The 27,603-nt window shown below is 40.4% G+C and overlaps 2 protein-coding genes across 2 annotated transcripts in view; one reads left to right on the top strand and one right to left on the bottom strand.

The window, feature by feature from the left end:
* syn3 (synapsin III) overlaps window positions 1-27,603 on the bottom strand; it is a 128,919-nt gene that overhangs the window by 37,448 nt on the left and 63,868 nt on the right. The window lies entirely within an intron of this gene.
* LOC121961160 (metalloproteinase inhibitor 3) lies at window positions 7,559-27,520 on the top strand. The gene is made up of 5 exons (XM_042511038.2): window positions 7,559-7,851; window positions 16,886-16,968; window positions 19,316-19,427; window positions 22,254-22,375; window positions 24,506-27,520. Exons 1-5 carry the CDS (start codon window positions 7,722-7,724, stop codon window positions 24,701-24,703), a joined length of 645 nt encoding a protein of 214 aa, XP_042366972.1. The 5' UTR covers window positions 7,559-7,721; the 3' UTR covers window positions 24,704-27,520.

The raw sequence follows: 27,603 nt of genomic DNA, 5'->3' as shown, positions 1-27,603 counted from the left end.
TGAACAGACCGAGCAGCTAATGAAAGTGCCACTAGGTCTTCATAACACTTCCTATTCAACTGAGAGGGTACAGACGAGGACACCACTCAAACAACCGATATCTCAGTGTACCGACAGTTTGTCTGATACTGAGCTTTGAGCTCATTTCCAACAATTCAGCCTCCATTGTCCAGATAAAAGCAACAACGAAAGCTAGGGGTATAAAACAGGCATGTCACGATACCAGAAATCTAGTCCAATACCAGTACCAGTGAATTCCCATAATTCTCCATATCGAATTTGATTCCACAATAAAACCCATGTACTTTAGCATACAGTCTTTTATTTAAAAGATTTTAATGAAATTTAATTAAAATGTTATTATAAATCCCTGACTATTCAACATTTTTTTTGGGCAAGGAAATATATAACAATACAAAGCCTATAGCCGAACAGGCCGAAAACTGCTGCCATGACTTGGGCTTGGGTTGAGTTTTGACAAAAACTGCGTGGGTTCACGTAAGGTCAACCCTGTTGTTTTGGGCCCTATCAAAATTCTATATTCTGCCTGTCAGGTCCAGAAGAAGTGCATTCCCAGTACCTTTGTTAGTGGAGAAAAACTAGTACGGTCACAATTTCAGAATTTAGGCATCGACCTCAGACCAAAGTATTGAATCTCGTAACATCTATCTAATGTCACATTACTTCAAACCAAATAGTACAGGATCATATTATGTAATGTCTCCCTCCTATCCATGATCACATTAAAAAGCACAATGTGAGATATAGATAGTCCGTATTCTATTCATCAGACAACAGGTGTTTCCTCTCTGTCAAATCAGCCACCCAAGAAGTTGGAGAAAGATCTATCGCCAAACCACGAGATCCCAAATCCTCCTCCACCACTCTTTGCAATTACAGTTTTCTTCTGTGAAACGACTTCCACTACCCGTCCTCACAGCACAGAGCTGCAGAGCAAGGGTCATCCTGTCTGTCCCACTTAACTGGAATGGCATGTGGGCTGTGCAACAGGGCTGAGTGAGTAAGGGCTGGACGCTGTCTCTCGGTGACCGCCGCTCCCAGCGGAGCTATCTTTTCAAGTTTCGCCTCTTCCTGTGTCTCTTTAGCGGCTTGTCAGTCGGATGAAAGGTATTTCCTCTGAGTCACCACTCTGTTCTCTTTTGTCAACCCAGATCCACACAGGCCTTAAAGACCTCCACTACACAATGCAGTTGTCTGCTCCCCCGGCGGCAGGCCAGCTTCAAAACATGCCTTTTTCTGTAATTGGACTTTTTCAGGCGAAATGCACTTTGCTCTGCGTTATGCTTACAGTATGTTGGCCTAGTTCAGCGACATCATTTCCAGAGGGTCCTGTTGCATGGATTGTGTCAAAGTTACAAGCTGTGAGGGACACACATAAGCAGAATATTCTGGTGACTCTCTTTCGTTTTATCTTGTCCCATTTCTGACAGTAAAGTTAAACTAGAGCATGCACTTTTGCATAGACGTGGCCCACAATTTTATTGGTGAAGCTACAATTTTCAAACACAGTGACCTTGTTGTTGGGCTGAGACACAGAGGACGGCCTTCAGCTATGTTATTGTGGTCTGAAGTGTCATGTGAGGACAGCTGCAAGGCAAGATTGATCCCACACACATATGGTGAGCAGCTCTGACTATTCAACTGTACACTCTTAAAAAAAAATCACCTTTCTATACTCGCACACGTGATAAATCATTTTTTGATTTTTTTCTGCTCTCCAAGAAATTCCTTGTGATAACAGTTTGCACTTTAGTTTGTTTTTATTTTGAAGCCACTTTCCAACAACCTGCCTCATAAACTTCTGCTTCAGTTTGTAACTTCTAACATTTTCAAGAAAGCCTGTTGACAGAAAGCAGAGATGAGGTCAAACATGTTGCTTTCTGTCCAGATTACAGAGAGCATAAACAAACAGATTGTGGTGCAAGTTCAAGTTCATTTATAGCTCTTTATCAAAGGTGAGTCTACAGATGAATCCAAAAGAGCTCAACTTGTAACCAACAATCAATCCCACAACAAAAACATAACTTACATGTAACTCCTTTGGCTGTGGCCTACTTTCTGCTCTTGTGGATTTATAATGTCATGATGGATTTTTCCCTGTACGGCAGTTAAGCACTGGTGAAAAAAGACAGCTCCAAAAAGATACCATTTATCTTTGATTCCAAGGAACTGATACTAAGATTTGCTGTTTAAGGTGTTAATGTTTAACAGTATGACTGGCTGCTAGACTACACCTACTGAACATCTGGACAGACTTTGTATATTGTAGTCCTGCCAAGAGTTAGATGAGAACATTGATACGACTCTGAAGTCAGTACTGTACATATGAATCTACCGCCAGCAGTTAGTTAGCTCAGACTGACAACAATCACAGAGACAACAGGACTTCAGGAATTCACTTAGAGTTGGGTCTATTTAAGTGCGTATTTAATGGATTCAGTGTGGATGAAGAGCTCTGGTGTTGTGCAATTCTACATGATAGACACTCAGTTTCTGTTGGGACACTGTTATTATGTCCCACTTAGGATTGCCTGCTGACACAAGTGGGACACCTGGTAAAATTCGGTAAAATGGTCCAGTCCGGTGTTTGGCTCGATATCAAACCAGTTTGAACATTTTCACATCAGCCCAACCCCATTCACTGCCAAAGCACAGTCAACCACATAACTCCATCCTCCACATCCTGACTGTAGGGTTAACATTAGCAAGTCAGCTAAGAACACAAAATATGCAAATATGCCTTTTTCAGTTTACAAAATATCAGCCCAATTATAGCCCGACCTAGCTGACTTACAATGTTTTCTCCAATTGAGAACAATAATGGGTATCAGCCTCATAAATCCATCGTTTTATTCCGTGTAGTGCATGCTTGACATTAGATAAAATGCAGTTTTAAGGTACTTCCACACTGGCATCACTTTTCAGATGGGAGATGGAGATAGCCTCTTAAATGTGTCATAGTACACAACAACTGACAACACATCTGGGATGCCTCAGAACATCCCAACAAGGAGACTAGCATGTACTAACATTTTTGCCCTCCATGATCTATTCCCTGTAACTCTGACAAGTAGGAGCACAAAGTGATCGTCAACTTTAAACATGGTGTAGTGAAATTATGTGGAAAATAAAGATGTTGATACTGCAAGTGGAACAGTGAAACAGAAAAAAAGTTTTTTTTGTTTTTCTTCTTCTTTTTAGGCTTTTTAAAACACAAAAAAACTGCATCATACATAAACCTATTTGTTTCCATTGTTGTTCCTGGAAGTTGATGCCCAGCACCCCCTTCCCAATGGTATCACGTGTGTCCTGAAAGTCAGCCAGCCGTGACTGGTTGAGGGCCAATGCATCGTCTGACGTTTTTTGACCAAGTAACGACAAGGTTTAATGACTCTATAATCCCCTAATCTTAAACAATGGCCATCATTACAGAGCAAAATACCATGTAGTCTAAACACAGCATGAGACAACTTTGGAGTAACCAGGAGTCGCATTTCTTCGCTGCAATAAGGAAACACTTAGCTGCAGACCAGTCTGTCAACTGAAAATACAAAAACAAAACTGATATCAACTTTCCATAAAACCCCTGGTCAAACACGCAAACAACCAAATTATTAAAGCAGCAGAGCATTACTGGGCCTAAGTAAACTAATTTCAAATGTACTTCAGTAATGATGACTGCTAACAGGTGGAACTTTCCTTTAAAGCTATTGATACAATAATGTAATCCTTATTAAGTCTGTTTCCGTCTCTTTGCCTGATTCAACTTGTTATCTTTGGGATAGAAGTTAGGAATGCAGGGCTGTTTTACCTCTTTATGTATGACTGAAGTCATATTCCATAAGTGAATCACTCCTTCCTCGCGGCATCCTGTGAGCCTGAGCCCTCCTGTTTCATCGCCTCATTTGGGCAAAGAAAAAATAAATCCACCTGTCATGCATGCCAATCCAGTGTCTAACTAAACTAAAGGAATGTCACAAATCTGTTGGTTCAGACTTCAGGTTGGCGGCTGAAAAAATATCTGACCGTGCATTATCAATGTTTAACAGCAGCCAAGTGCTGCTCTGGCCCTCAGATGAGACGGTACCCCTGATAAAACTTCCACATTTTTGATGTTGAGTTTCCACAGATGGCAGACATCCTGCTGTTCCTAACTGCTGGACTGAAACCAGAAATATGTTGACGTACTGTACCTGAACGCACCTTTAAATTCATAAATTTAAAGTGCAAGCTTATCAATGCCATTATAAAAAAATAAAGTCTATCTCTGGCCATGCAGGTTCTTCAGCCTGTTAATGAAGGCACATTAAGGGTCAGAGTTCCCTGACCTGATAATTCCTGGCTTGGTTATAAAACCTTGAGTGGCGTCAACCTCTCAACATAGCTCCCTCAGTCTCTGCAGATAAGCCTCTGCAGCGCTAACACAACTCCACTCAGGTCTAAGAACACAGTCAGGAGGGAGAGAAAAGACGGTTTAATTGGCTGATTTGACTGATCGTGCTCTGAAGGTAACATGAGTGAATCCCTTTCAGAATAAAATCTGACTAAGTGGGGCTGTGATTGCTGCCTCCAAGACAACGTAAGCAACCACAGGCAACATATCCTCATACAACAGTTTGTATGACACCTAATGAATAAACACCCCATGAATGCTGTCATCGTGTTAGGTATGCTATGTTATGTAGATTAGGTTTAGGTAAGGAGAGTTACTACATTGCTTTTAATGTAAAGTGACATGGGATAAATTTAGGAAAAGAAACATGGTTGGGCATTGTCACGTTATGCCCTTAATGTAAAGTTCCGTAGGTTAGGTTCAGGAAAAAAACCATCATGATGACATACCTAACAATAACTCAGAGTTCACTTGGTTTCACACAGGACATAAACATCAGTCTCCTGGGAGAAAGTCCTGTCTTTGTTTGACCAATCCACTACTCTAACCTGCCTCCTTAAGCTGACTTTTACCCTTTATACTACTTTTTTCTTTACTCTTGTCAGCACATTGGTCATGTAATCAAAGCCTTTATGATTATGTGGGTTATATATGAAATGCTGTCTCATGATTAAATTCAAATTCTGGTGCATTACTTTTCAAAGGTACATGTACAAACAGTACATGAGAACATGCCACAGTGTTGAAGTTTCCTCAGTATCTTTGATAATTAACTAAAAATTTAAACCAAAATCTGCTTCAACACAATGGCACAAAGTGTATCAACTCAAACTGGAGCCTGCCTCCACAGCTATTGTTTCTAACTCTTTAGAGATAAACAGTCATCTGGTTGCCTCTGCAGACTGAAGAAATCTGGCTGCACTCTGCATTTAATAAACTGTAAGAATTACTAATTAAGGGGGCGTCAGGGGGTGGGCAGGATGACTAAGTGAGACTCTGGGTAAGAAGTGAGCAAAAAGAAAATGCTTTTAACAAAATAAAGGAATAAAGCAGCCAATCTTTTACTTTGGTTTTACCAAGAAAAAAAAATGCATGTCTGGGTTTCAAAGTGTATTAGAGCTGACAAGAACTGTCAATTAATTGATCACCAGTGACATCCTGGTACTCCTTTAGAGTCCCTCACACCTAAGTGTACAAGATTAGCCTTTCTGTTCCCCTACAGAGTAAGTTTCTAATGAGAGTAGACTAGTGCAAAGGTGATTCATTCAGCTATAAACTGTCTTTTTCCAAAAGACTTCTCCATTGCCTTCTCACTTGCCTCCCTCAGTGGCCTGAACTGTAAGATACTAGATGAAAACACTTTAGGTAACGACAGCTCCTTTCTAAAACAGTCACAGTTGTTACAGTTGCTGGAAATTGTTAAAGCTGCACTTTTGCTACTGGCTAAATGTCAAATTTCTGAGTCTGGACCAACCAAAAAGAGCCTTTGTCTATGGACCTGGCATAGCTGCACACTCAAGAGTGGCTATGTGATTCTTTAAAGTACCCCTTTACCATTTTTACCATTAAAAATGTATTCAGAGAAACTTTTACCTTAACCAGCCCAGTCACCAGGAGAAGGTATTGGCATTATATGTTTCTGCAAACCACAAATACATTAGATTTGCATGTTTCATACTATCATATCAATGTTTCTAAAGTGATGTAATCTATAAGCTGACTTTGTCATTTGGAGGTGGAGGAAATGGTTGATGGCGTGTAGGCGAGACAGCTGCCAAGCTGCAGACAAGCAACAACAAAACCAGTTGTGTTTAAGCGAGTCATTGCTGTGTGTCCATCAGAGTTTTAGGCTCCAAACGTGGGTGTCTTGTAGAGACCCATCAGTGGGAATACTGCCATGAAAAGAAGTTGTTTTTTACAGACACATCGCTGCTTTTCCGGATGGGATTGTGCCCACCAACCCAAGTCATATTTAAGCCAAAACATGATCTTATCCTAACAATTACCAAGTGATTTTTGTGCCTAAACATAACCACTTTAACCAGTGCATTGTTAAATTTTGAAAAGTTTCAACATACCTTCTACACAATATTGTGAAAATGTTATAAAACAGTAATATCAATTAGGTATAATTAGTAATATTAATCAGGTGTTATAAAATCCAGTAATGCAGAATTAATCGGACACATTATTTCCTTCCCTTGAGACATTTTCCTATAGCCGTTTTACTCACAACCTCCTTGGATGGACATCCCTCACCAGATCACCTCCTTTACTGCCTCATAACTAGTTTGATTATCGATTAATTATTTAAGTCACTAATTTTTTCTTTTTTAAAAAAGCCTACTTATTGGCTGTAAGTCCTCAATTGAGATATCTAAGATAAAGGTCAATTTTACAAAAACTTCTTGCCGGTCATGTGAAACTGTGTGTAACCTATTTTTTACATTCATCGCTTCAATATAAAATGTAATCTTTATCTATGTATTTTTAAGTTCATACAAAAGGTGTATTATGTCCATAGTTAAGAATAATCACATGGAGGCTGGGAGGTAAAGAAAAAAAAAAACAACTGAATTTAAGAGATTAAAACCCTGATATTGTCTGAGATTATTATGTCATTAATTAATAAGAAAAACACATTTTCTGTGATTGAAGTCACTATTTTACATGAAAAAAACTTAACTTTAATGGATCAACGTCATCATACCATACAATCACTTATAATGGTTCTAATAAGCCATTTTAGGTTTACGCTGTTTATATGACATAAGTAAAAATCCTGTTTTCTTAGCACTGCATACATATATAAATATATGTATTACTGTTTTCAGCCAACTTTATTTCTATTTTTCAGTACATCTTTTAGGGTTGTTGTAGCCATAACCATCTCAAAACTATTCTCAAACCTATTTATTTATATTTCTGTTTTTGAAACATAGTGTATCTGTACCTTTTTTTTTTTGGACAGTCTGGGAAAATAAGACGAAGCGGAGTAAAGTTCCAGTATGTCATCGTGTCTGGTGTCTGTAATTCCTAATGGCATCACCGGCCGCTGATTGGCCGCCCCGCCCGCGAGCTGCAGAGGTGGAAAGGGGCGTGAACGGCTCTCCGGCGCGCTATATGTAAGGCTGTGCGCCTCTCCGGGAGTCAGGGGGAAACGCTCAAGCGAGGCGAGAAGCAACAACAAGCAGTGCAGAGAGACTTGGACATTACACACAGACTGCTACTAACAGAGGATCCGGCCGGACTCCATACACTTTAAATCCAGCAGCAGCAGAGGAGTGGGAAAAAAAAGTTTGGAGAAATGCAGTCAGTGTACCAGCACCTGATCAGCCTGCTGTTTGTCTTCAGCAGCCTGCAGGTTAACCAGCTGACGGAGGGCTGCTCGTGCGCTCTGACGCACCCGCAAGACGCCTTCTGCAACTCCGACATAGGTAAGTAACGGATTATATCGCCCTATTTACTGCTGTAAACCAGCCTTTCTTTTCATGTCAACTCCGACACTGAGAGCAGATGTTGAGCTGTCAGTCAGTACAGGAGAAATGACTGATCTGCGATCAGTTCAGCGGATGCGCGTCAGCTAAATTTCTCTTCTGTGAACAGTTAACTTAAGCTGCCGTTTAGATAAACATTTTTCATTCACTACTTTTTGACTCTCCTCAGCACAACTAAGTGTTTTTTTACGATTTCATTGAAATATATTGCATTTTTTGACAGAAATATGTGGTTTTTGGTCAGCAAAGGACATCAGCTTCCTAAAGTAATGGCTGTTACACTAAGTCGGGGCTTCCCTAACATTTCATCTCCCACAGTGATTAAGTTGTGATTTTATCACATCTTTTTGCATGTTTTTTTGGCTCAATTGTTAAGTATGAGTGGTGTGAATTAACACCAGTTGATGAAAGGATCCATGGTCAGCTTAGATGTTTCCAATCCTGCTTATTTATCCACACACTGTGGTATTTCTCTGTCAGGCGGTTGTAACTCAGATATGCCCGGCCTCTGGTACACAAACAGTAGACGAGGGGGGTTTGCATTGCTTGTTTTACTGCCTGGTTATGCTTTCTCTGACTCCCTTGAATAATTTGAACTTGGGATGTGGCTTAGCCTGGAGCACCAGTTCAACCTGACCTCTGTTTTTAGATAACATTGGTAAAGACTCTGGGATTATTTGCTCTGCCCTGTAGTATGAGGGTGCTTTGGGGTCGTTTTGGAGGGTGAAAAGTGTCAGATGGGACAGGAGAATAGCAGATTGCTAGTGGAGACGTACTTTTATCGACTTACAACCTGTCACTTAAAGCCACACATTTGCAAAGGCAAATTCTGGCAGTGTTTTTCAGAGCAGCTGATATTTTGCCTCAATATCATTTGACCCAAAACTGTGAAATCGTCATGTGGCTCTCTACAACCCTGACACATAATCAAACAATAATCTCTCAGTCTAAACTGAGCAAACACACGCGCGCACACTCACACAGACACAGAGACACTGCAGCTATGTGTGTAGCCCAATGTGTTCACCTAGTGTTAACACGCTAAAAGGGAAGTCCTAGTTTCTGCAGCAACGCCCCAACACACACACACACACACACACACACACACACACACACACACACACACACACACTCAGATGTCACTTTTCATGATGCTGCACTTACTATTAGTCACCAGTAGAGGTAAGAATGTTCGACTGGGAATCAATATCACAGGGAAAGGAAATAGACTTTTTATGTTAGATAGACCTACATAATACATAAAAAAAATATATTTTATTTTATTCTGAAATTTCATTCATTATCCACTGAGGTACTTTTGCATCCTCTAAAAGATAAACTAAATCGCCAGAATAAATGTTGGCATTGTACATTTCTGCAAACCACGGATACAATACTTAACATTTGTATATTATTATGCAGCGGATATTTTGTGGATAACTTTACATTTCAGCAACGCACAAAAAACACTTGATAATGGTTAGGAAAAGATCTGGAAATGCAGCAATGTCTCTGTAAAAGAAGATTTTTGTGGCACTATCCCAAGTGGAAACACAGCTATGGCTCACTAAAACCACCCATATTTAATGGCTAAAAGCTGCTGGAAATGCTGTGATGTGAAAAACAACCGGTTTTGTTGTTTGTTGGTCTTAAACAGTGATCTGCAGCTTGGCAAGTGACTCACCGAGGTGCAACGCCAACCACCATCCACTCCACCTCACAATATTAAAGTTAGTTAGTATACAACGAAACATCAGAAAATATACTTATTTGCTTTCGCTGGTTAGAGTGAATTAATACCACTATCATATCTGTAAAGTAAAAATTAAGTTCGAGCTAAACTAGGCTAAAATAATCTAGCTTTTACACTTTAGTTTTAGTACAAATTAAACAGATGAGATATAACATGACAACCGATGAGCTTTGGAGGTGCTGGATTTTTTTTTTTTTTTTTAACTTTGCGGCAGAGCCAGGCTAGCTGTTTCCTTTTGTTTCAAGTCATTATGCTTAGCTAAGCTAACTGGCTGTAACTTCAAAATCAACATATGATCATGGCAAGAAAAAATAACCATTTCCCCAAACTATTAAACTACTCCTTTAATTATGACCTCATATTGTATTAATAGATGAAGATATAAATCCTTAATAACCACAAAAATATATAAAATATACCTCACCCCACTTAACTGATCTTGTATTGGTTTATACCACAGCAATAAGAAATACATCACATTAAAGACATAACATGCCTTTAAAATGCTGTTTCATTAGCCGTGTCCTAGTTAATCAAAACTGTAAATCATCACCGCACTACAAGGCTTTCCTCCTCCAACGGTTCCTCCACATGCAGCCAAGAAAATCAGGCTTCTTTGCCCAAATTCAGAGGAAACAAGCAGTGTATTTTATGTAGGCGTAAGTCACTTCTTTTAGTACTGACGTGGGCGGGAACTCACAATGATGCTTTGGTGAATCCTCAGTAGTCTTAAAGGGAAAGAGGTGCAGGTTTAGCCTAGTAGCCTTTGGAGGACCTATCCTTTATAAAACAATCCCGATTGTATCTTTTAGACCCAAAACGTTCACTCTATGTCTTTTGCTCTTTGGTAACCCTGGTTTGCAGGAGCGTCTTCAGCCAAGTGACCCGGTTGGAGCGAGTGAAAATGCCGCCTCCACAAACACTCATGCAATGCCTTTCACAGTCCTTCAGATCTCCAGATAGCTCATGGTGTTGGCACCCACTGAGTGCAGAATCTGGGACTGACTTCAATGGGCGCAGTGATCAGTTGTGAGCCCCGCAAATCCCATTTCCAAGGTCCCGGCTTTGCCCGAGGTGTGCTTTGAATGCTTGCAGCGCCCTCTTGCACCTAGTTCCTCGGAGAGAAACACTTCTGAAACACCATTTGGATGCAGAGGTCACAGCTTGTAATATTCCTTAATCTGGGTCAGATTTACTTTTTCCTGCATTTCCTTAATTGGAAAGAACAAGGTCCAGACCGTGCCTGAATGGCTTTAAGTGATCCACCTTGGCTTCTATTGTCATTTTTTCCATGTATGGCTCAAAATATACATCCAGGCTTATGTTGAAGCAAAGTATCAGTTCAAAGGTATAATGTTAGCACTGTTAGCATAATGTCAGCATAATGTATAAACAAATACAATGTGATCCTCCAATTTTGATTTATTTTGAATTTAACATCTACTTCTATCGCCTAAAGCTAAAACCTGTACTTCTGCTTGCGTCACCAGTCCCCGTTTAAACACAGAGATGTGGAAAACAAATAGTATGAGGTTGAAATGCTAATGCGGTGAGGGAGAAACCCTGTAATTCTCACCAACAACATCAAAGGCGACAGGCCCGAATCTTCCCAAATTAAGGCCTGTAGTTGAGTTCAAAGCTCTTGTTTTCTTGGCCTCTACCCATAATCACCCGCAGGCAATCCACTGGATGAATCACAATTAGGTTAAAGGGTTGGAAATTGGGTTATTGGAGTCTGTCTCTCTTTATTTGACATATTTGACATACTGAAATATTTCAGCACATGAAGGTGCTCCAAGGGCTCTTTTCCTTCATTTTTGATTAAATGGACCTGGAATGCTCTTGAAGTCTTTTCTTGGCTACCATTTGAGTCGTTTTGTATATTCAGGGAACTTTACAACAATGCGTTTTGTCAGTTTTCCCAGCTAACATACCTAGGCACCAGGCAATGACTGCTGGCTGCTTTCTTGTGCAGAGACCTAGTTGGCTGCTATTAGGCAGCTGGTTTAAAGCACCCCTTTCACAAGGCGAAATGAGCAGCGCTTGTTTTTCCAAAACCCTCTGAAAGCAAGATTAGAGGCCCGCAGTAAACTCTGACCCTGAGATTTAATATCACTCCGTAAGGACGCTAGTTCCCAAGCACCGGGGTGACAGAGCAAACCTTTACATGCTTGCATGGCGAACCAGGTCAGTTGCTGAGGATTAGCGTGATATGTGTTTATGCTCGGTTTGGGGTTGAGGATCAGGCCATTGAGGGAAACGGATCCCGCCCTGCTTTGGGTATTTTGTGCAGCATAGAGCAGCTTTGTGCTGCGTAGCATGTTTAGAGTGATGCATGGCCTGGGGCTTTGTGACGGTGCTCTCCTGGTACCAATACAACTTCCTCCTCCCACTACTAATGAGTAGTTAAATCACTACTCCCTCTGTCCTCATCATGCAGGTCAACAGGTGACAGAGATAACCTGAGCAAAGCCAGGACTCCTGTTATGAGTTGCATTATGTAAGCCTGGATCAGATATCCGTAGTTTTCCCCAAAGTGATCTAAAATACGATGAGATGTCAGAGGTTCTGGATTCCACACAAGCTTGGGATGTTCGTCCCATGAGCCAGGGGTATCAAATGTCCAGTGTGCCCCTCCCTTCTCTGGTGTCCATACAGCCGCTCAGAAGTCCACTGTTTTAAACAGGAGGCCTGCACAGGGGCGATGGACATCGGCCCAGCACACACTCATAATACAGTGAGTGTTGCACCACAAAACAATGATTTATTCTCCTCCAGTTATACTTTTTGTAGAGGGAACATTGAGCAATTTGTCCTTTACTGACCTTGCAACAATTGTAACATATTATTTGTCACCACCTCTATCCATGGTGGCCTGTAACTGTCAAAAAATGACTTTTACAAGCAAGAGCAGAAAGATCCAAAAAGAGAGCAAACTCATTTAGCATCACTGACATTTAAACATCTCACCAGCAAGTCCAAAAGGAAAAGGTGAGAGGCAGACAAGAGAAAGAGACACAGCAAATGAGTGCAAAGATAAAAAGAGAGAGATATGAAAAATAGGCACCAAGGTAGCAACCATGCCCGGATAACAGCAGGCCAAATGACAAGACTTCAGGTGTTGGCTGTGACTATTTTCCAGTGCACTCAATGATACTCACTCGTGGAGATAGGGAGGATGCAATTCACAAGCATGATTGACAGCTGCTCTCTTTTAAAAAATAACTTGTGATTGGCCAAAGTCTCCTGTCACAAGCTAGATATTCTAAAGCCCGAAACAGAGCCAAGCACAGGTGCAGAAGTCTAGTGTTCTCTCAGACCACTTGAATTACAAAACGCTAAGTTTATTATGGGATTTTTGCCAAATGACGCCAAAATTAAACTGCCTACTCCAGCTTTAAGACACCAGTTTGGACTGCTATTATTTTTGAGGTCAGCTAGTGTCACAATTAGATTTAAATGACTAGCTGCCACAGGATTCCCATAGTTTAATCCAAAAGAAATATTTATCACATTGTTGAAAACTAGCAGTCATCAGGTATAAGAGGTAGCGATAAAAAGTCATAGTTCATAGGGTGCCTTTCTATTTGCCAACCACTGAGCACACGTTGCAGGCTTTATGCTCCAGCGTTTCAGTGGATTCAGTTTCAGTGTTTATTTTTGAGCGTGGTAGTGTGTCGTCTTGAGAATTCCTCTTCCTCCCACTCGCCTCCTCAAACTTGGACCACTTTCTGCATACTAAAATCACTGTCACCCGCCCTGTGCCTCGCTTTCTTTCTCTCCCTCTCTCTCTCTCTCACACACACCAGAATGAGTAACCTAACCTTCTTGTCATGCCTGCAGTTTGCCACATTGTACGTAGGCTGAAATAAATGTTTAACTAAATTACATGCTCACCTTAAGATTTAGCATTTGCATACACGCTTGTGTAATCCCCTGCTTTAGGCAAGAGATACTGAGTGAGAAATGGATTCACTTCTTCTTTTTTTCTCAGACCCTTGTTACCTCTCTTATCACGAAAAGCCTCCCACTCTTGAAAATGTATGTCAGATCCTCTGCAGAAGATGAATATTGGTGCGTCACAGCACTGGCCTGTAATTCCTCGTGTTTAGAAAAGTAAGGAGAAGAGACTCTTACATTAAAGTATAGAGAAGCTGATAAGATATTTCAACTATATTAACTACTGGATTACTAACCTTAAATATCTTTATTACACGAATAAAAGGAAGTATTTAACTTTTGGTTTAATTCTAACATTCAGAGTATCTGAATAAGTTCAGGCACAGAAACCACCATATTAACCATTACTAGTATAAAATATGGCTGGGACTATATGCTTATCTCCTAATTTGATAAATATTAGGATTTTAAAATATTGCAATTCAGTGCTACATTTAATTGTGACTGTTGTACTAGACCATAGGAAAAAAAAGTTGTATCATACATTTCTGACTGTAGAGACACAGTATTTCCTAAAACAATTAACACCAAGGCTCAAAGTGGGATGGGTCTCATCTGTGTAAAGGCAGCAACAGAAAGTTTGCCTATCCTTTGGGGAGTTTACACTGGGCTGGTTGAATTCAAGTTGCTATTCAAGTAGCTAAAGGACTGTCTGCCATTTCCTGCTTTCTGCTTTGGCTTATACTTCCAGAAACGTAAACGTCGAGGTATGGGTATGAAAAAAAAAAAGACTAATTGGAAAAAACGGCACCAGTGTAAAAAGTAAGATTATATCCTTATGAGGTACTGTTAACTGACTTATGTACATATAGTTTATGGTGCGTAAAAATAAGAGTTTAAAAGTAGAAACTTTTATCTTCACAGTGTGTCTATAGTTTCAAGTTGAAACAAGGTGATGTGAGATCACATTATGGAACTGGGTTAAATAAACTCGTTGACGTGAGAAGGCAGCCCTGTGGTTGTATGTAAATATAACTGTTGAATTGAGAGGAGGTGAAGGGGTCACTGCAGGGGAATGACACAAATCCTCTGTCTGTGGAGCAGCTGAGGCCCTTCACACATTCCTCTGGGTGATGGCACCATCACTGGCCAATTAGTGGCTGCCGTCCAACAAGAGGGGACCTATATGGATGTACTTGGGTAAAATCAGCTGACCTGTGGCCCTTAAAAGTGAACACTTTTTTTCTCCTGAGGGTTGGTTTTGAGGTCAGAGCAGAGGAGGTAACTAGGTTTTGGGGTGACACTTGAAAATAACGGCAGCAGTGTGTTTGACAGAGGCAAAAGTGCCCTGTTATATCTGCACATTCCTCTGTAATTGTGCACCGCTTCCTTGCTGCAATTCCTTAATTGCAGCGGCAAACGTCTGTCAAACTGCATTTGGGTACATTTAGCAGAGCTCCATCAGGCAGTAGCGCTGTTGGTTCATATTAAAAGAGTTGACAGATTAATGGATCAAATGTTCTGCAGCGAGTTATTGTGAAAGGTCAGACAGCGGAGGGCAGGTGGGGGGGAGTCAGTGAGTGCTAACACAATGCCAACAGGTGAACAATCAGCTATATGCTCTGCTGAACAGACCGTGCTGCCTCACATGCAGTTTGATTTTTCCATTTTACAGTTTTGTAGCACTGAATTTTTAATGTATAGTGTATATTGTAAAGCACCTTTTGCCATTTTAAGCCTAAAATATCTCAACTCACCACCAATGCCAACATTTTTTCTGCCGATTGGGTTTATATATCAACAACTATTTGATGGACTGCCATATTTTATAAAGACATTCGTGGTCTCATGAAAATAAATTGTGGTTACTTTAATCTAGCGCCAGCATCAGGTCAAAATTTCACTCTGCTCAATACTCAGCCTAAGCTGAGTTTTGTGCTAATACCCTAAACTACCATGGTGACCAGAGTAAAGATTGCCTGCTAAACATCAGCCTGCTATAGCATTGCCATTTTAAGTATGTTAACATGCTCACATTAACATTTAGCTCAAAGTACCATCTCATCTGATTATCAGACCTCAACTGACCCCTGCTTGTCCTTTTGCTATAAACACACCTCAAATTCAAATTTGCCAAATTAAATTAAAATTAACCGAATGCAGGACACTACTTCTATCAGTGAGCTGCCGGACAGCCACATTCCTTTGATTTGTCCATACAAGCTCAAAATAAAGTTTTTGAGGTTGTTTAAAAAAACCCTTGGTTCAAACTGGGGTCTTCATGTTCATAATAAGTTTGTGGTCGCCACTTTTGGGTGGCCATGCTGTAACTGCTTCCTGTTTGAGTTTCATTTTTATGCCTATTCCCATTGGCCTGGAAGTAGGACAGCTAGACAAATACAGACCAAACAGAACATGCCACATGCCTCATTTCTCTCCTCAGAAAAAGAAAAAGAAAAGAGAAAGAAAAAGAAATGAAAGGCTTCTCATTTTTTCCCTTTCTGGGGAATGTGAGCCCCCAAAGAATGTGTTAAGGAAATTCCACCGGGAGAAGATAACAAACATGGCCTGTGTTAGTTGTGTCTGCGGCCGGTCGGCTGTGGGCAGCAGGTGAACTTCACAGAGGATTGACTGCTTATGCAGGGCCCACAGCTCTGGTTAGACTCTATTCACCGGCTCAAATTATCACTCATTTCTGCACTCCCAGCTCCCAGGCCTTCCACAATAAGCCCCCTTACTCCAACACGAGCAAAAGCAAACAAATCAAAGTCACCACTGAGCGTTTTCACCTCACAGACGTACACATGAGGGTCCTGCACACAGATAAGATCTTTTTTAAGCCCCAATCCCAATATAGAAGGAAACAGAGGAGACACACAGTGCACCACTTTTCCCTCGTATGACTGGTGTTTTTAACCAGCGAGACTAACCCAATTACAAAATCAAAGTTCAAAAAGTTTCCCGTGATTGCTACTAGTTCAACATTCATATACCAGCAGTCATCCAATAACACCAGTAGCGAGAATGAAGCCTTGGATAAGGCCTCTTTTCCTGCAGTTTCTGTATCAAAAGTCCCTCTAGTTTTTTTTCCCATTGGCCTTCCTTGGCAAACAGCAACAATGCAGAAAATCGGATAAACAGATTAACTGTTGGTGCCAACCAGTGGTAAAATGGTATTCATAATGGGTTTGCAAATGCCTCCTACTGGCCAAGACAGAGTATTGTTTGATGGATTGGACAGGGAAGCTCATGTGTTTAAGGAATGTTACAGTTTTTCAGATGATTTCAAAGTCATTGGCCTGTCTCTCCCTTTCTTCACAGTGATTCGCGCTAAAGTCGTGGGCAAGAAGCTTCTGAGGGATGGACCTTTTGGAACGATGCGCTACACGGTCAAGCAGATGAAGGTGAGGGCATCAATATTCTGTATGCGACATTCAGAGCATTAATATAACAGAAAAACACTATTTGCAGTGTAAAGATAAAGTGGAGTAATGGCCTCCTGAGCAGAGAATGAAGTCATGTTACCTCTATGTGTGTTGCAATCTGAGCTTCTCTGTAGTTTGTTGCGGTAAGCTTGTCCGATGGCGTGTGCATGTCAGAGCATGTATGTATATTCACTGGCTCACATTCACTAGCTCATCGCTGCCACTCTGCATGGAGCTCATATGGTGTTTATACAGAGGTTATTGCTGATATAAGCACAGCTCTGTTGTAGAAGCATAGCGCCCACCCTCTGGTTCCCCCCAGTTAACACTCTTAGTTTTGTCAGCTCTATTACTGATGATTAGCTTGTTTATGAAAATCCTACCACCATGTCTCAAGCTCTTAAGCAGACATGTACAAATAAGATAATTAATAGGCGAAGTCTAGCTCGATGTTTCTCCCTGCTTTCAGTTTCTATGATAAGCTTCAGCTGAGCTAACTACAAACAACACCCTTTTAGCTTAGTGGTTTCACATTTTATTCGAAAAAACACAACTTGTAGACAGTACATTTCTGTTTGTGTATAGAATAAACAAGTAGGTGTGTTTTTTTTTTAACTTTGGACAAAGCTAGGCAAACTCAAAGTGAGTAAGTGTAAATATTTCCCAAAAACCTTGAACTATTCTTTTTGGTGTAATACAAAGAAGGGAGGAATAAACATGCTTCTCTAAATAGCCGAATGCTAAGGGGGCTCTATACAAAATTCAAAGCATACGAGTTGTCTGGACACAGTTCGAAACAAGAAGGTTTCGGAGCTGACGGCTAGAAAACTTAATAAACAGTTCTAAACAATGGCAACAGTGCTGGCAGAGCTGTTTATAAGGACTGAACCAGAGGGTGGGTGTTACGCTCCTGTGCCGCTGCTGTGACGATATCAGCTTCAGCAGTACAAAGTGGTGGGGATGAGCTAGCCAGTAAGATTTACACATGCAATAACATGCATGTGCAGCCGGACTGGCTTACCACAACAAACCAGAAAGAAACTTGCATTACAACACGTTTGTTGCTATATTGTTACTCTGAATTCTGCTGACAGAACCTTTAATAGATGATCTATCTTATAGTAAGTGAACATATATCAGAAGTGTCAGATAGAGTTGGACAAATAATGCTCAATGAACCCACATAACTTTCTTTGCTATGTATATAACCCTTGGTTCTGATTTTCACCCCAAGGCCATTGCAATGAAAGTGTTAATAACATGAAAAACAAACCTGTTTTTCTTTCATTTAAGAATACTCTTTGATCTCCTATTTAAAAGCACAGGCACAAAAATGCCATACACTGGATATGGCAGGATCTCTGTCGTTACAAGGCTGTCTCTCCGCCCCCTCAACCGCTGTGTGATAGCTGAAAAGCAGTTCAGGATGCTTAGCCTGAAAGCCCGCTCTTCACTTCCTCTATATTCTTACATAACGCTGCATATTTCTGACAGATGCTGACATCGGCCTGCTGCTCTGACAGGAGCCAGGCTGGAGGATTAGCGGGCTTACAGGCATTACAGCTCAACCAAACTCCTTGCTCCAAGTGTAAACATTTCAACACAGTCATGCACTGCATCAGTACAATCCCAGTTTGTACAAAAGCATTAAGTGGCCTCTTGTTGGTGAAGCACACCAATCATCACTGTAAGGATTATCCTCAGGAATTAAATCTGACCTTTGCACCTCTTGGGTTATTTATTTGTATTACAGTCTGCTGGTTTATACTGCAAACAGTGGTTTTCCTTGTGGGCTTTAATAGAATGCGATTCCTTCCAAATTTCGACAAATCCTATGAGACAAATGCCTTTGGCTTTCCCAAACCTCCACAGTTTCAGGCTTAAATCACAGTTTGTTCTGCTTTTCTGGGAGCGACGCGTCTAAACAGGGATTTCCTGTTGTTCCCAGACAAATAAATTACACTGAAGAAAACACAACAGTTCTCAGGGCAAACACTGACTGTTGGCTCTGCATACCCAGGATGAATAGAAGGAGCTGAGGTCCACGGTTTAGCAGTGCCCTTGCCAAAACAGCATCAAAGTCGAAGGACATTACACTGCGTAATCATGTTATCTATGATTTAGTTAAGGGCAGAGCCTAATACTCCTTACCCCGAGAGGCATTCCTTAAGGAATGTCATCTGATAAAGCTGGCGTACTGTTTTCATTCCTGATTATTTATGTGAAGACGTGGAGTCAGGGGTGTACTTCTGTGCCAAGGTGAACGGTACAACATTATACTTTCTGTTCAGGTTTGGACCCTAATGTTATTTCTTGTCTCTTGCAGATGTACAAAGGATTCGACAAAGTCCAGCACGTGCAACACATTTACACAGATGCCTCAGAGAGTTTGTGCGGCGTGAAGTTTGACATTAACAAGTACCAGTACCTGATCACAGGTAGGCTGACTGGCTGACAACGGTCATATCTTAACCTATTCTGCTTTTTTTTCACCTTTGTTTTTTCAATCTGTCTTTTGCAAACCCCCCAATTATATGGAGCCACTATACTAAATAACCCGAGAGCCTAGAGATGTGCCTACTACTGTCCATGAGATGGATATAGGTGACAGCTCCAGGCAAAGTTCAAAAAGTGCATCTTAAGTTTTAAATATTTTACAACGTGTTGCCAGAGTGAAAAATGAATCTCTAAAGCCACATTTAGTACGGTATAGTACCCTTAGAACCGATATGTAGCCCGTACAGACAGACTCGACATCTCTTATGTGTTTCCATCACAGACTACTCTTAAATGTAGGTAAGTTACTCACTGCTTTGTCCAGCTCTTTCTGTATTTCTTTTTCACGGATGACATAGAGGCACATCTGCACCTTGTTGATCATCAACAGTACGGGTTGCACATCGACATTTTCAAACCAAAAAAGAACAGCCTGGGATGCTTAGTTATATTTTTAAATATTGGGTTTGTGCTAGGCCTGTACTGGACTCATACTGATGCCAGTCAGATCAGATTTGACTGTTCAATACAAATATTCAACCATTTTTTTTTTTGTTTTCCATAAAAATCTTAAAGTTTGAATGTGACTCAGCACTGTGACAGCCGCATCCACGCAATATAGTAAACAAGCTAACCGCACTTACGATGGATCACAAATGCGCAATGTTTTTTTGTCAACACTACATATCAACAAAAGACAGACTGTGTCATATTGACTTGCTGTAGGCAGTAAATGCACCACTTCTTCACGTTATGATGCGGTCTCTCTCCCTCTGTGCCGCTGACTGTATATCTGCAGCTGCAAAGAGTAACGCAAAAGTGAAGATCACTCACTCCGCAGCAATATCTGGAGACGAAAATGTCCCCAGAACCTCTCAACCGACATCAGTGTTTCTAGCTGGACCTTTTACTAACTAACTACTAAACAAATATTTTAAAAAAAATCTTTTATTTATTTATCTGATATTTCAGATCTTTGTTTCAATTCAAATATACTATTTAACACCAAGTGTGTGACATAACATAAGCCACAAACCAAAATCTATTTTTAACCAGACCCTCGTTCCTTCTCAGAGACCTTTCAGAGTTTTTGCCCACACCATTACGAGTTTGTTTGGCCTAATGTACTCCCTCACTCCTCTCCTCCCCAAGGACTTCTTCATTTGTCCTGTGACACAAACTTTCCCACTATTTATAACTTTCTACTTGCCACTGTGCAAGCAGGCAAAGCAGGGGGCCCAAAAATGTTGCACTCATTTCCCTCAACTTCTCAGGCCAGAAACAGCAGAAAGCAGTTTTCTCTCTCACACAACTTGTAATTAACAGCTCGCAGGAAGCGACTGGTGTTTTCCAGCAGAAGCTTTTATGAGTTGCTATTTCCAACAGAGGTGCAGTTTACTTTGGACCCTGCAGTGCTTGGCGTATATAACTGTCGCTAAGTCCCGACCTGTAAATACTGTAACTGCATCCCACAGTGCAAGTGAACAAGCCAGGGTTGCCAGGCAGCGGTGGCTATGTTTACCCAGTCCAGATGCGAGTGACATCACCGACGTCTTTCGCTGCTCTCAGGGCATCTATAATAGGTTTCTGCATATGATCAGGACTGCATTACGGGCAATTTAAAGGCACTAGGCTTGGCTCTCCTTTGATCGAGCTTTGAGTGGTCCAGCACTGATTAGTATTTGAGGAGCATGTCACACACTCAACACCATGTAATAAGCCTGCCAGTGACTCCAGTAATCCCAGTACGGGGATGCAGACCGAGCGGGAGGTTCAGGGGGGTCGGAGAAGCACATATTTGTGAGCTGTCAAATTCCTGTGTGGTGACAACATGGTGAAGGAGACATATGGTGACAAATCATGATGTTCCTGAACGCTCGCGGGCCGTCGCGGTGCACCTGTCTCAGGAGTCGGTAAGCCGCAAACGAGCCCGGTTCTAAAAATAGAACGTCTGCTGACCTTCTGATATTCAGAAATAGGGGTGTTAGTTTAATATGGGCTTACTGTGTGAGATTGTCTTACCATAGGTAAACAAGTTGGATTGCTTGAGTGGTATGTTTATATTATCCTATATTACATGCAGAGTATTAGGAAATTAGATAAATGACAAAATGAAATACCAGCAATATGATGCCAACTCTGATTTAGTGACTGCCAATGAGACATGAGACTAGTACAGCTGTTAGCTTTCTTAAAGCTTTGGAATACACCAGAAATCTGGTTGGTGCAATGTCAGTTGATCAGTTCAGCACTTTGGTCCAAATAGAAATATTGCTGATAAATACTATTGGATGGATTGGCACAAATCTACACCTGTACCTGCAAAAACTATGAATCCTATTTACACTACCTGATAAGCAGGAATCAGTTACTGAATGGAAAATTAAGAATTAATTATAAAGTGGCACTTTAAAAAGTTTAAAAAGAAAAGAAAAGAAGCAATTAACCAAGTCAATGCGACATTTTGCTAACAACAACAATCATTTCTGGGAAACTGGCAGTTGATGTGAATTGCAGAAATATGTGAAATTAGCAAATTTGTTTATTTCTGTTGTCATTTTCAGCTGTAACTATAACATTTAAAGATATATACTTGAATACAGTGGTCTCACCTATCGACTTAAATCGTTTCTGTTGTGCTTCTTTTATGTACTACATTATCGTTTCATTTCATGTACGTGATTTTGTCAACGAACATGATTTGGTCTATAGATATAACTTGTGCTACATCATATGAACTAATTCTCTCCACACTTTTTCTTCCCCAGGTCGTGTGTACGATGGCAAAGTCTACACAGGGCTGTGCAACTTCAACGAGCGGTGGGAGCGCCTCTCATTGGCCCAGAAGAAAGGCATCAACCATCGCTACCAGCTGGGCTGCAACTGCAGGGTGAGTGGAAACCAGCAACCTCCATCCACAAAGGGCAAGAAAGATGAGGGAAGAGGAGGCAGGAGGACGAACAAGAGAAGGGGGAGCTAGAGCTAACTGCTCCTCCATTTTACAACCAAAATTAATCATAAAACTGCTGCAAAGGGTTGACTACTTATATAAAGTCTATTAGAGTGCTCATTAATGATTACAGGAGGAAGGAATTACTGCTACAGAAGTACCTATGTATGTGCAGGGTCAAACCAATTCAGTCTCATTAATGCTGCTGTTCCACTTACAAAAATCATTTACTTTCAACAACCTTCACGGTTACATGGCTGTTGTTATTGAGGCTGAATTATGAGCCACTATTAAACATTGTGGATATTCAGAAATAGAGAGAAAACAAGTTTTACTACTATCACTGGCAGTTATTAAATAACAGCTCTGGATCCAGCTCAAGTCCTCATTCCCAGTTTTTATGTGACTCAAGCATGTAGCCTGCCGCTGTGCAGCTGCTGCTGCCTAGTAAACGTCCTACTGTACAGCAGCGTCCTGGACATCTGCTAACACCATCGACCCCTATCAGTATAAGTGGATTAGCAGAGAGGCCTATTTGTTCCCAGTGCGGGCCAGCGCCTGTAAACTGTGTTCAGTGCGTACATGGCAGCAGCCCAGAGGCATCCAGTGAAGCCCATCGATCAACTGAGACTTCAGTTTGAGAGTCAGTAAGCACAGGCAGGCGTAAACATCATCACACTTATTAAACAGCACTCCACCGTCCTCTGCATTCCTCCACAAGTGATGATTTAATGCACTGGAAAGCAGGAAGCGTGGCGTACCGGTTAGAAAATTATTCTTCACACAACATTAAAACCACTCAAACCAGGAAGTTATATCAAACATCTCTGAACCGTGGAGGACACACTCTCTAGGCTTGAATAACAAAAACACCCAAAATGGGAAGCGTGCCCTCTAACTTGCTAATTGAATTTGCTGGCTCATTCAGATCCAGATAAGTGCAGCTCCATGCAGCTGATGACTCCGTTTTGCCGTCACTAAGCACAGCGTTTCCGTTCATCACCTCTCTGAGGAGTTATATGAATCTTCCTGTCAATTCACTCTGATATATTCATCTGTAAAGCTGCGTTTTGTGCAAACACCTGGAGGTGTGACGCACGAAAGGAGCATGGTAAAACCTAATTCAATCATTGCAGAACTACAAAATCACCACTGCTTCATTTAACATTTCACAGCACAAAGCGTACAAATGCTAGGATACGCTGACTGGGTTTGCACTTAAAGAGCTGCCGCTTTACACCTCATCTACTAATCTGCTGCAGTAAATGGATGAAAGCAGGAGTTAACAAAGCTGTAGAGTAAAAATGAGATCCATGTTTTAGATGTTTCACCAAGCACGTGTTTAACGCTTTTATATCTGAGCCAAATTATATACTCACTTCCTTTCTTCCAAGCTTATTTCTCTTGAGATTTTTTTCATATGTTAATGAACCATTAATTTTACTTTGGACTTTTCACAAACTTCTAGAGAGTAGAGTCACTGTTGTTGAAGATGCATGCTAATTACAGTTAGCTTCAACAAGAAAATTAGCCCAGTGCGTCTTAAAGCAACATGTATACTTATCCACTTTCTTGGCATGATTTAGATGAATGGATTAATGCCATTGTCGCATCTGTATGCTAAGCTAACACAGCTTACAGTGGCCTGTAAGCCTGGGAAAAAAAAGTCTGTTGGCTTTATTAAAAAGACACCCTCACAAGATAACTACCCACTGGCTCTAGCTTCAAATTTAGTGTACAAACATGAGAATGGTGTCAATCTTCTAAACAAATAATCGCATTTCCCAAAATCGCAAACTATTCTTTTAAAGTGGACCTATTTTTAAAGTTTTGGTATGTAGTTCATCAAATTTCAGACAGATCAAGAAAAAAATGAGCAAAGAAAGGGTGGCAATGACTTTCAAAATATATTATATATACTGTAATGGTGTATTATTATAGTGAGTGGGTAAATAAGTTAGACAACTATTTAACTGAAAAAGAAAAAAACAGTGAGTCTACAGAAGTTGTTGCCTGTATACAGTTTCAAGCGTCATGGCAACATCTTTAGTTTTGTTTCTGTCTCTGTAGATTAAGCCATGCCACTACCTTCCCTGCTTCGTGACCTCAAAGAATGAGTGCTTATGGACGGACATGCTGTCCCACTTCGGCTATCCCGGCTACCAGTCCCGGCACTACGCCTGCATCCAGCAGAAGGAAGGCTACTGCAGCTGGTACCGGGGCATGACCGCACGCGACAAAACCACCATCAACGCCACCGACCCCTGAACCCCAAAACATTCTGTCCGGAAATCTACTGCCACCTCCCTGACTCCGTCCCATCCCGATCACTTCTAGAGTATTACAGGACTCTTAAAGCTCACTGGCCTGGGTGACAGCCTCTTTAAAGGGGCAAAAAAGAGAAAAGAACAAATCCATTACAGTGCCTGTTTCGTAGCACTTCTGATAGAAAACAATACCTTTTTTATTGTGCAGATCATCCTGTTGAGCTGAATCATTTTCCCAAACCATTAATCAAACAGTCCTTGCACCAAACCGTCTCTTTGGGGTTCAGTGGTGTTAAAAAGTGACAGATATTTGAAGAACAACAAGAAGTATAAGACCTCAGTCATCCTCTATTTGAATTGAACTAATCTCCAAGAAAAGCAGTGACCTGTACACAATCAGAAGTATCATGAAATTGGTGATAGATAGCGACCATGTTAATTAGCCTACTGCTAACCTAGCATTATGGTCATTTTGTGCATTTAGACAGTTTATTTTTTAAAAAGCAAGGACTCTCAAAACTAAAAGTCAAGTATCAGATGAAAATCAATCACTGAAAAAAGTACCGCCATTAATTAATATGTAAATTAAAGATGTAAAGATGTTACATTGTTGCTCCTGAACTGCACTTGTTAGCATTACACTCTTGCAGTTCTAGACATCAACAAATCAGATCGAATGCCAATCTGAGGTATGATCTCTTACAGGCCTCTTTTTTTTTTTTTTTTTTTTGGAAAATGGTATTGTTTTACAGTGAAGTATACATTGATTATGTTCACAGTTTTTACTGTAACATGTGTCTTTATGGATGGTAGTATCTCTTCTTACCTGAATGTTTGCAATGTAACTCATTTTGCAGTTATGTCACAAACAACACCCTTTCTGTTGAGCACTGTCAAGAAATGCTAAAAATGTCTGTGTTACAGTGCCAACATTGGGGAGGGCTCACTTTTTGCAGAGATGGTGATATTTTATTTTTTGCTGTATATAACATAAGCTACAGAAATGAACTCAGCTGAAACCTCTGTAATACATTTATTTATATGTTTATTGAATACGCATTAACTATGTGGTATTATCTGCAAAAAAAGAAAAGAAGAAAAAAAAAAAAACAGGTCAAAGCTACATTGTGACAACCATCGCAGCCTGCGCAACCATCCAGAATGAAGGACCAGCGTCTCTAGTGGTATGGTACTTGTGGTACTTTTGCTTGTTAGCTTGATCATAGTTCCCCCGACTGGTACTCTTTACCAATCCAATGAAAGTCAAATATAAGCAGAGGTTTCAGACAATGAGATATTTTGAAATGTATATTCAATCTTTTTGTATTTAACTATTTCAAATGGACATTATATATATATATATATATATATCTATATATATAGAAATGAAAGTAACAATATTGTCACTAAATTCATTCTTCTTCACCTGTTCCCCATCTAGCTCTTTTCCCAGTGCCGTACCTTCAGTCCATTCCATTAACAGACACAGATTTGCTTCAAAGGGAGTAACAGCCACTTCGTCACTAACGCTAAAAAAACACTGCATTGCTAATGCACTGTGGTTTTCACCAAGTTGGTTGGGTTTTTTTTAAATTGCTTTCTTGCTTTTAGAGTTCGATGAGAAGATTGATACCACTGTTATATGCTAATTAAGCAGCTGGTTGGCTGTTTACAGCCTTTATGCTAAGCTAAGCTAATCATTTCATGGCTATAGCTTCACATTTAACACACAGATATGAAAAGGGTACCGAAATTCTCATCAATCTGCAAGAAAGCAAATATGAGACCGTTGGCTAATGTTAGTGTTGTTGCCTGTAAGCAACTAGCTTCGCTCTATCCAGCTTTTTAAAACTGGATAGCTTTTTAACGCTTAAAACAAACAAGATATGACCTGTCAGTTATTCATTTAGACCTGCTAAATTTGAATTTTTGTAAACTTTGGAAATACCTATCTTTATGCGAGCTAGGCTAATTGCCTGGTAGCTCTGGTTCAAATTTAGTGTACTGAAATGAAAGTGGTGTCAATCTTTTTATGCATAATTCTCATCTATCAGCAAGAGAGCAAATTTCTTTAAATTCATTCATTTCCATTCCGAAATGACAAAATGTGGTGTTTTCCGCTAATTTTGAAACAGTGTTTAGATAGCCTCTGGACACTAAAGATAAAGTCAGATCATATCAGCAATGGTTTGTATCTGATTCTCACCAAAAGGACAATACTGGTCTGATAAGTTTATCTAAATTACAATAAAAGTATTTTCACTGACATTAATAAATTGGCCTACTTTCAACAAAACACCCTTCAATCCATTTATTACTTTCAGCTTGCTAAAGAGTTAGCTTTTTTTAAGTGAACTTCTGAATAGTCCTAAACCTGTCAGCCTCCTCTTAAATAATGAATCTTTGGTTTGAGTTTGCTACATACAAAGAATCATGATAATTTTGTTATTAAGAGGTTACAAGAAAACATTTACTGACCTTCTAGGGTAAACACATGTTAGAGATTTCTTTTTGTACAAAACGTCCTTTCTGTCTTTATACGTGTTGATGAGGCTTTTTCTCCAGCTGTGGCGTTTCTGTGTCACTATTTCTGTGGTTCATGTTTGTGTAAATATACTGTCTGCTTAACACAGAAACACGTGGTCAAGTTTGAACCTTAAAAAACAAAAAATCCAATCAAGGAAGCTGTGTACAGTCTGTGTGTAAACACTGATTCCTGAAGTGTGTGTGGGGGGATTTCCTTGTAGGGGTTATAGAAATGTTTGACTTAATTTCTGTGTTTTATATTTTTATAATAAAGATTTAATGAAAAACGGTCCTCAAGAGGTCTATGGTGACTTTTTTTGTGTGCATCTGTTCTCTGTATTTTGTTAATAAAGAATAATATCTGCAAGGCACTCA

Source organism: Plectropomus leopardus, chromosome 22 (genome assembly GCF_026936395.1).
Source record: "Plectropomus leopardus strain MGB_pleo_1.0 chromosome 22, ASM2693639v1, whole genome shotgun sequence".
NCBI classification, from domain to species: Eukaryota; Metazoa; Chordata; class Actinopteri; order Perciformes; family Serranidae; genus Plectropomus; species Plectropomus leopardus.
The sequence above is the reverse complement of the archived record's forward strand: the minus strand, read 5'-3'. Positions and strand labels throughout refer to the sequence as shown.